The 10,243-nt window shown below is 44.4% G+C and overlaps 1 protein-coding gene across 3 annotated transcripts in view; it reads right to left on the reverse strand.

Annotated features, from left to right (window-relative positions):
• UBE2D1 (ubiquitin conjugating enzyme E2 D1) overlaps positions 1-9,182 on the reverse strand; it is a 42,575-nt gene extending 33,393 nt beyond the window's left edge. For 2 of the 3 annotated variants that reach the window (XM_075534172.1, XM_075534171.1), the window contains exon 1: positions 8,939-9,182. In XM_075534172.1, coding sequence (XP_075390287.1) covers positions 8,939-8,962 — 24 coding nt within the window. In that variant the 5' untranslated portion in view covers positions 8,963-9,182. Of the gene's footprint in view, positions 1-4,446; positions 4,466-8,938 lie in introns of those variants that run through there. The other variant, XM_075534173.1, reaches the window with a different exon arrangement.
• Between the last annotated feature and the right edge of the window lie 1,061 nt (positions 9,183-10,243).

A 10,243-nucleotide genomic window follows, 5' to 3' on the forward strand; every position in this document is an offset into this window, starting at 1 on the left:
TCCAACAGAAGTGTTTCTAAGGCTAGAATATTTTACAATGTGTATGGGTCTACTTGTATTATGTATATATTGTTTCTCTCAACACACACTGCATGCATTTTTTGCAAACTGATTTTAATCCAGGAACTATGGAATGATAATTTTCAAACTTTCCTTATAACAATTGATAATGAATATATATATATTTTGCATCATGACCTAGTTACATATACATGCACACATGCATACAGGTAATAGCAAATAATAAGAAGAATAAGAAAAAACATGTTTCCTGAAGCACCACTCCTTAATATTATATGAGCAATATAATATTAAGCACTAATATTCTTTTTTAAATCACAATTTAAAATAGTTCTGATCCAAAAACACTGGATGTCATTCCTGTTCTGGAAATCCATAAAAGAATTTTTTTCTAGAGAAGAGGGCAAAGGAAACCACTAGTTTTGTAGGATGTGTTCCAGGAGTTGGGGAAGGAGCTACCATCTGTATAGAGTCTTCAGCGTCCCACAGCTTCTCACTACCATCATGTTCTGCAACCACCTGTGCTGCCCACTTCCGCGTTTCCCCTCCTGCTCTCTACTCAACAGTGTCCTGTGTGCTAGGCTTATCTCCTCCCGTGTACCTCCCTCCTCCTTTAGACCCCTGAAGCCATTCCATCAAAAGAAACCTTCTCCGACAGGGGAAAGGCTTAGGTGTAGGTGCGCTCCCTCACCTTAAACTTCCTCAGTATGAAAATAATCTGATTGTTCTCACTCCAGGTGGCCACCCTCATTTTTCAACAGGACTTGGGAGCAGTCTGGATACTCTGGAAGGAACTTCACAGACCTGGTACCTTGGGCTTATTGTTCGTCTCTAAGCCCGTGAAGCTCTGGCTGGTGTTTTTGCTTCCCCAGAATTTTCACAGGTTGTGTTCTCATTTTGAGAGTTAACAAAATCTTCTAGTTTCCATTTGGACTTCTTTGACCCATGGATTAGTATTTTCATTGTTTTCCAGACATTGGGGAATTTTATAGATAGTTTCTGTTATTGATTTCCAATTAAATTCCACTGAGGTAATAAAAATATGTATTATGTGACTGCTTTTAAACTTGTTTTATGACCCAGAATATGATCTGCATTTTTGTTAATTTACACAATAATCTGGTAGCAATATGGGTAAGGCATTTGCCTGGTAACTACAAGGTTGGAGGTTCAAACCCACTAGCCACTTTTCATAAAGGTGTACAGTCTTGGGAACCCTGTATAAGGTTGGTACTACACTTGATTTTAGCCAAAAGGTCGAGAAGCAATCTATATAAGGTTTTTATGAGTCAGAGTGACTTGGTGGATTTTGTATTTAGGGCACTCAACCCAGATTTTGAGTAAATCATGTTTAATAACTTATAGACTTCATTTTTCGGTTGGTATTTGTTGAGCGAAGGTTCCTTTCCTAAACCAGGAATAGGTAAAACACAGAGCTGTAGTACACGACGGTAATGAGAACAGCAGCACTAGACTGTATACGTTCAACAGGTAGCATCTTCCCAATTTCCTGGAACACTGTAGCCTTCATTACTACCTAATGTGTGTGACAGAACTCTCATGCATTCATCTCAGAACAAAATTGGATGCAGAAATTAGATCTCAGTTCCATCTAGACAGATGCACACCAGATACAGTGGCCCGAAGACCTCTCCAATCTTCAAACCTTGGGAATCTGGGTCAGAAGATAGGTTCTCCCACCCAGTATCTCACAGGGGTGGGAGGAAGGAGGGCAAATAACAAAGATCACAATGCCCATTCAACTGTGTAATAACATTAGTCCATCAAATGTTCTAAAGCGAAGGGGAAAGCTAATGGATTAGTAGACTACCACTACTAAGTCCGTTCTGATGGCTAAGTACTAGCTTTCTCCTGCTTATTGGTCGCACTCACTAACTGAAAATAGAGAGATGATACGTTTTCGGCTTGTGTTTCTGGGAACTTCAGCAAGTAAGGATGCTACTCTGCTTCACTAGAGGTAATCCCACATCCTGCTCGGTTAGGTTCTCTTACGTGCCTGACTTCCTAAAATAGGCAAAAACAGCCTTTTGAAATTCTATTTATTTCCACAGAGACGAAACCTCAGAACTTTTAAACTATAATAGATTGCCTCATTTTTTACACCCTTCTTGCCAGGGATGAAGAAAAATACATAATGGTGTGGGCCAAAGCAAACATGAGCTAGGTGACAAGCATTTAAAAAAATCACAAACAGAAAATTTCACATATTGGTTTAAAAACTTTTCATTCTCATCTCAAGGCAAACCATCTACTAAACAGCATAAATACTCCACCCTGCTCCCCCCCACACACCCTTTTTAAGCTGCGTCTTCCTTATCTAGAAAGAACTGGCACTCTTGGACTTAATCCTGCATTCTCTTTCTAACATATCTGTGCAATCTGAACCATTGACTATTGTTCAAAGTCACTACCGGAACAAACAAATCTGTATCAATTCATAAGCAGTTCTCTAAAATTACAACTCCACAGTCAAATGTTAACACCTGAGAGGACATTTGTGAGCCTACAAACCTAGTTTACTAAATCCTTTTGGAGGAGAAAATTTTAATTAAAGCCCTATATTGGGTGGTATGAGTCAATCCTTTGAATACCAAATCTTTCTACATCTTTGTTTTGCTGGAACAAAGATGTAGAAAGCAATGGTATTCACTGACGGTGCTAAACGATCTAGTGTACATTACTCTGCAGCAGAAATTTACAATGCATAATCAACACACTAAAGATGCGACAGTAAAAATGATTACGTATGCCAAGGGCTTAATTATAACCCCACTTCACATTTGTATAGAACATTCTAGTTTACAAACCACTTAGGTCTATAATCTCATTGACTCTAGATGTCTCTCAGTTTAAGTACCACACACACGAGTCAGTCTGGATAGGTATAGAGCTATGTAATCAAGCGGTTTAAGAGCATGAACTCTAGAGGCAAACTCTCTGGTTTGCAATCCTAGCTCTGCTACTTCCCAGGCGTGTAATCCTAAATTACTCCACAGGACTGTGTCTGTGTCCTTATTTGTAAAATGGGATAATAATTTTTATCTCTTGGGTCTACTAAGAATTATATCAGCATATGTCAAGCACTTGAAATAGCGCCTTGTACAAAGTAACTATCGTACGAGGGTAGGGTACCCCCCCAAAACTGGAATTGTGCTGGGTGGAGCGGAGCCTCTGTAGTCCGCATTCTTCCCACTAGGTGAGCATCAAACAACTCGCTGAGTTGGTGCACCCAGTGCAATTGCCTGCGAAAGCTCCCTCTGGTCACACTGAATTTTTTCAGAAAGGTAGTTTTGTTCAAACCTCGTTTTCCGTCATGGTCGATTTTACAGATCAGCACACGAGTGTGAAATTTTGTTTCCTGCTCAAGAAAAATGCCGCAGAAACTGTTGTGATGTTGAACACGGCTTACAAGGGCAGCGCTATGAGGAACACTCAAGTGTATCTGTGGTTTTCTCCTTTCAAAAGAGGTGAGATGTTGACTGATGACAAACCTCATTCTGGACATCTGTCAACTTCCCAAAAGGTGGAATTGTCAACTCATAGTGCATTTGGAGTTCATTCAACCAGGTCAGACTATTAATCAAGCTTCCTATTTAGAAGTTCTGAAAAGATTGTATAATAGTGTGCGACCAAAAAAAAAGGCCTGATTTGTTGCAGAAAGGCCTGATTTGTTGCAGACAGGGGACTGGTTTGTTGCAGTCAGGGGACTGGTTTTGCCACCAGGACAATGCACCAGCTCATGCAGCATCTCTGTGAGGCAGTTTTTGCAAAACCCAGCATGCCTTTCTTGCCCAACGCACCTTACTCACCTAACCTTGCTCCATGAGACTTCTTTTTGTTTCCGAGAATGCAGAGGGGGCTTGGAAGGACAGAGATTTGATGATGTAGAAGAGGTGAAGAAAAAAACGAGGGAGGTGCTGTCAGCCATTCCAAAGAGATGAGTCTAAAAAATGTTTCCAAGAATGGAATCGCAGATTTGACAAATGTCTTAAGTATAATGGACAGTACTTTGAAGGTGATAAAGTTGTTTTGTAAAAAAAAAAAAATTAAATACATAACTTTGGGGGGAAAAAATCTGGTTTTGGGGGGGTGTCCCCCCTCTTAAACACACTAGTATGAGCATCATTGTGTGAATGAGGGAACTGAATCTAGTTTAAGCCAAAGAGCCAGGAATTGAGACCAAATCTTATTTTCATTTGATGCTACCTCCACAAAATGCTATGGTTTTTCTTCAGTATCCTAGGTTTTCTAAACAGACAAAAGTTAAAAATGGGTCATCCAAACCTAAAGATTCAGTAACTGAGAACATTTATAATGATGCATTTCTATCAATGTTTCGATGTACGGTATATCTTCGGTGGAAAGCCAGCTGCCATTGAGTCAATGCCAACTCATGGTACCCACGTGAGTCAGAGCAGAACCGCGCTCCACAGGGTTTCCAGAAGTTGATCACCAGACTTTCTTCCCAGGTGCCGCCTTTTCTGTTGACAGCTGATACATTCAATCAAATGTTCTCTTTGGGAAACAGAACAACAGTATACTAAGTGACAGTTACCTATGTGTGTCGCTCTTATTTGCAAAAACAAATTCCTGTTTCACTTTTCAAAGGCTAAGCAAATCATGCCACGATAAAGAAAACCCCAAAGGAACTATATGAAGACGATGAAGATGACCTTCTGTCCTATGGTTGTATTTCCAGCCATGCTGTACTGTGATGTGACATGCGCTATACAAAATGATTTCCACAGAGTCTTCTCAAGGACTGAACATGCTGTTGGTAGAAGAAATGTTTAGAAATCAATGCTGAAAAATAACATGCTTGGCAGAAAAACCGCCCTTTTCTGCAGACATGTTTTAGGTGTCTGTCCTCAGGTTTGTTCAAACCTTTTCCCTTTAGCGAAGACAGTGACTGTGATAGCATCTTTCACTGTATCTAAAAATAGGGTATGAGCGTGTAAATTTATGAGCTGAAATACAAAACTGGCACAGGATGACAAAATTAGAATATTGAATCACTTAGCAAGTCTGCCATGAAACTAAAAGGACCCTGGTGGTGCTGAGGTTAAGCACTAGACTGCTAACTGACAAGTTGACAGTGTGAAACCCTCCCCCCCACCCACAGTGGCTCCCCTGGAAAGGGGCCTGGTGAACTGGGCCCTTAAAGACAACAACCTAGGAAAGCCGATGGGGCAGCTCTACTCTATCTACCCTAGCAAGTCACGACGAACCGAACAGACTGGACAGCACACAACAACGGCCACTGAAAAACATTCCGTATATACTCGAGTATAAGCCACGTTTTTCACTACATCGTTAATGCAGTTTCTGTGGAAATTAGGTCCCTTGGCTGATATTCGGGCCGGTTTATCCTCGAGTATATACAGTACTTTGCGCAACATAGCCCTGTCATTTTTACATCTAAACAATTTTAGTCCAAACATCTTTATCCTTTTCATAGTGAAGAAGAGAGAAATCCTGAGCTTTCTAACTTTCTCAAATATGGTATATCACTTAAGAAGCTGACCTTTTTAAAGACAATTCAACTATGGAAGTGTCCGCACCCCCACTTCACCTATAGTTACTGTGGGTGAATGAAGAAGAGTGGAACTGAGTTCATGTTAATGATAGTGGAATAACTGGAAGAGGGATTAGCAATAACGGCTATACAACATGAAGAGTGTAATCAATGGCACTGAATTATAGCTGTAGAAGTTGTTGAATTGGAGAATGTTTTGTTGTGTATATTTTTGCCACAATTGAAATAAATGATTTCACAAATAACAATGAGTACAAGGAAGAAAATGTTCTACAACCGATTGTGGTAATGACTGTACTACTCTTCTTGACACGATTAAACCATTGAATTGTATGACACATGGATGCAGCGCCAATGAAACTTAAAAAAAAGAATTGGCCTTGGGCAAAAGCACTCTTCCATTCTACTCCTCAATTTCAGTTTTTGAAAATATTTTAAAAACTAGATTATCAGTAGTTTGGGGTCTTCTTTCCTTGCTAGCACAACTCAGGGATTTGCTATACGTCCAGTTACAGTCAGGGGGACAGTCTGAAACTCTGGGAGGCCACCGTGAATGCTGTGCCCTGCCGCTGCCCTCATGAGAATCACTGTTCCAGCGGGCTCTCTGGCAGTCTCTACCGCTCTGAAGTGGGCCATGTTGGGAATTGTAAAACTGCAAACCCATGACCCGAAATTATACAACACGATGCTTTACTAGGCTTACAAATAAAAGACTGAAAGTTAGAAAACATCTTTACTTACTGGGACATGAAACAGTCAAATAAGAATTTGTAAAAATACAAAACTGGCACAGGATGACAAAATTAAAATATAGTGATGGTATCAGAGGGCTTTATAACCATCCTCAAGGCAAACAGCATACCTTACCATGAATCACACTTCTATTCAGGCAGGTGGGCAGGAAGATAAGAGTAGAAAAAAGGGAACAGCTTGAACATGTGATTAACATACGATCTATATAAATTTGCTTGCCTAATAATAGAAATGAAAAGTCAAGGTGTGACACATGGAGATGTGATGCTATGTGATCCCAAGTGTCCCCTTCAAAATAAGTGTGACATGGCTGTCATTGTTGGTGTTAGATGCCACTGAGTCACTGCCTACAGACAGTGACCCTATGTACAACCGAATGGAACACCACCCAGTCCTGGGCCATCCTCACCACTGTCCCTAAGTTTGAGCCTGTCGTTGCAGCCATCGTGTCGATCCTCTCTCGCTGCCCTTTTACTTTACGAAGCACACTACCTCACACAGCTTCTATACAAGTGACGCTTTTGTCTCAGCCAACTCTGTTATACACTAATAATAACGAGTAGTTACTAAAATGATGATGTGGGAATATGCAATACTATAAATATAAGCCAAATATATTGGCTCAGTATGGTAACTGACAAAACTGTCCAGTGTGAATTTTTACAAATAGTCTCCATATTTCTCTGACTACCCCACTTATCCAAAGTAGTTACAAGCTGCAGCATACGTAACGTCATATGAAAAACTCTCCCAAATCGGAAAGATGAACACTATGTTTCAAAACCCTCTTGGAAGGTGTTTGATCCAAATGTGAACCAATATTACATCATCATGAATAATGTATGCAAGGTATTACAAGAGTGCTGACAAGTTTAAAATGCACAAAGATAGAAGTACATCTTCAAATCACAAAGTATATACATTATTGTTATAGTTTTGCAGTGAGATGACAATTGTGTCACCAATAACACTGATCCACAGATTTTATATTGAAAGACCACCAAATGGCTACATCTAAAAGTTGCTGTCCTCAGTGCTTAAAAATGTCGCCAGGGGTGACTGGGTATACAATGTATCCATCTCTGCCCCTGCTCTAACCTATGTCTACTAACCAGCTGTCACTGAGTCAATTCTGAGTTAGAGGAACCGCATGTGTGTTCAAGGAGAACTGAGCTCCACAGGATTTTCAATGGCTGATCTTTCGGAAGCAAATCTTGAGCCATTTCTTCCAAGGCATCTCGGGAGTGAACTCCAACCTCCAACCTTTTTTTGGTAGCAGTTAACCCCAGGGTGCACCACCCAAGGAATCCAACATATACTAGTTCTACACTGATTAACGGTTGAAAAGTTGATAGAAATTCGCTTACAAATCATATCGTCCGTGGTTGGCTTAAGTTTCAGAATGCACTCCGTATTAAAAAATAAATTCTCTCAACAGCCAGGGGGGGACAAGAAAAAAGAAAAGTTTCTGAAGTTGATTGTGGTGAGGATTGCACTACCTGTCTTGATATGATCCAACTACTGAATTGTATGATATGTTCATTATAGCTCAGTAAATTTTTACAATACATAAATTCTCAATGTTCCTAATATGGGCTGTCACAGTAGCACCTGATACATGGGTCAGTGAGCAGACGACCAAGAACACGGGTTAGATCACCAATATCCAACAAGAGATTAAAGTGAACAGACAGACACTGCTCATATCCCCCAATTTAGTGAGGAGTTCACACTGGAAACAGTAGCAATGGGGAATTTGCCAGTGGAGACAATCCCATGCACAGAATTGGAGGATAAATATTTGTTAAATGAATATACACATTTCTTCCTCATTCGATACCCCTGTGTCAAAGCATCAAACCATTTAATTTGTGGCGGTTTCGGTTGTGTCCTGAACTTTGCCTATAAGTTTATCATGGGGGGGAAACCTGTTTGGCTTGAGTCACCATGAATCACAGCCAGGAGGTCATCTTGTTGTGTACCAGCAACTATGTTTTCACTACAGCTATGTGACCTCAAGTGGCAGCAGCAGAAACACCAAAATAGAAGGGGCAGGCGGAAGGGACTCGGCCCCCACATGGGCTTTTCCTGCCCCTTCGGGCAACTGAGCAAAAGCCAACAGCAAAGAAAGCACATCCAGTCGCTCAGAGGAGAAAGGCTGCAGGCCCACCACACCTACCTAGCCTTCTCCGGTGGCCCGGAGAAGCAAGAACATAAAAGACGACAGGCTAAAGAAACAGCGTGCAGGTTAACACATCTTGACAGGCGCCCCAACTAGCCTGATGTGGGGCAAAGCCCAGCCGTGACCGCGAGGCACGGATTTGGGGGGCAGGTCTGGAAACCCGGGAGGATCTCCAGCCGCGGGATCCGGGCGCAGCTCCGGCGCTGGCGCGCAGCGGGGCCCCGGGTCTCCCGGCATCTCCGACCACCAAGGACCTGTCTCGGCTCCCACCTCACCTGTCCGGTGCCCGCGACCCCTGCCGGCGCCGCCGACCCCTAGCCCGCCCCTCGGCCCCTCCTCGCACCCCGTGCCCTTCCCGAGCGCCTCTCGGGACCCTCCGCCGGGTCGCTGCGGGCAGGGGCCCCAGGCCGGGCCCCGGCACTCACTTTCTGGATCCGCTTCAGCGCCATGGGTCAGGGAGGGCGCGGGGACACCGGCCAGCGGGGGGGCGGCTGCGGGCTCGGGGGGCGTGGGGGCGTCGCGGGCTCGGCTCGCGGGCTGCTCGGCTGGCTCCGCCCGGTGGGTCCCCGGCTCGCCGCTCGCTGGCTCGCTGCGGGCGCCGGTGTCTGCACAGTGTGCGCCCGAGCGCGAGTGTGCAAGTGTGCGGGCGGGGCCGCCGGCGAGACTCTTTTGTTTCCGCTTTTGCTTCTGGGAAGGAGCGGGCGCCCGCCCCGCCCCGCCCCGCCCCGCCTGGCACACTGGGAAGTGTAGTCCCGCGCCCTCCAGCCGCGGCCCGCCGCCCGCCGGACGCTGGCGGGCGACTCGCCCGTGACCTCGGCAAGGAAGCCCGGGGTGACAGCAGCCGCATCGAGGGTTGGTCTCCGTGGTTGGACTTGGAGACAAGTCACTGAACCGGCGGTCCCCCCTCCGTAAAACGGGGAGAGCAAATGAGCCAGTGAAGGACTTCTCGAACATGCCAGTGGTTCTGATCGCTTCACCTTTACGGATTTCACTCCCTTCGCAAACACCCGCATGACTTCGCCGTCTGGCACCCCACACGCGCGCGGCTCACAGGGTTGGATGACTCTTGACTGACCTCCGTGGTTGCTAATCCTGAGCAAACCTGTGCCTGGGCTGTATCATGCTAATCCTGCATGTCAACTATTTTGATCTAGTCTTCTCCGTGTAAATCACCCCCTTCCAATCTGGATCCTTGGCTCAGGCTCACGATTCGCCGCTGCCCTCTGTTCTGCAGCACCTGCTCCGCGGTCTCCACCCGGGGACTCAGCTGTGGGAACTTGCGGACGCATGGAAGCTTGACTTCTTCCGGCGCTACTGGAATCCGTGTTCACCCGAATCATCTTTGAGTTTCTAACTACGAAGTCCAATGCGCTCTTTATTCTTGGTGATGGTTTGCACCATTCGATTGCTGGCCACCCTTTAACTTTGCAAAATGTTCTCTGCCTCTGACTTCTGCAGCGCCAAGAAAGTTGGGTCGTCTCTACCTTTCCATTTTCTGTCCCTGTTGTTGCCGTTGTTAAACACAGAAAATTCCTGCCTAGCGACCCTGGAGACAGCAGAATGAACACGGCGACAGCCTTACTCTGTTTGAGCCCCTGGACGCAACTCTGGTGTCAATCCGTCTTGTTGAAAAGCTTCCTCTTTTCCCTAGATCCTCTACCAAACATGACGTCTTTTTCGTGGATGGTCCCTCCTGGTGACGTCCAAAGTACGAGATATCATTTCCACTT

This window comes from Tenrec ecaudatus, chromosome 16, assembly GCF_050624435.1.
Source record: "Tenrec ecaudatus isolate mTenEca1 chromosome 16, mTenEca1.hap1, whole genome shotgun sequence".
NCBI lineage: Eukaryota > Metazoa > Chordata > Mammalia > Afrosoricida > Tenrecidae > Tenrec > Tenrec ecaudatus.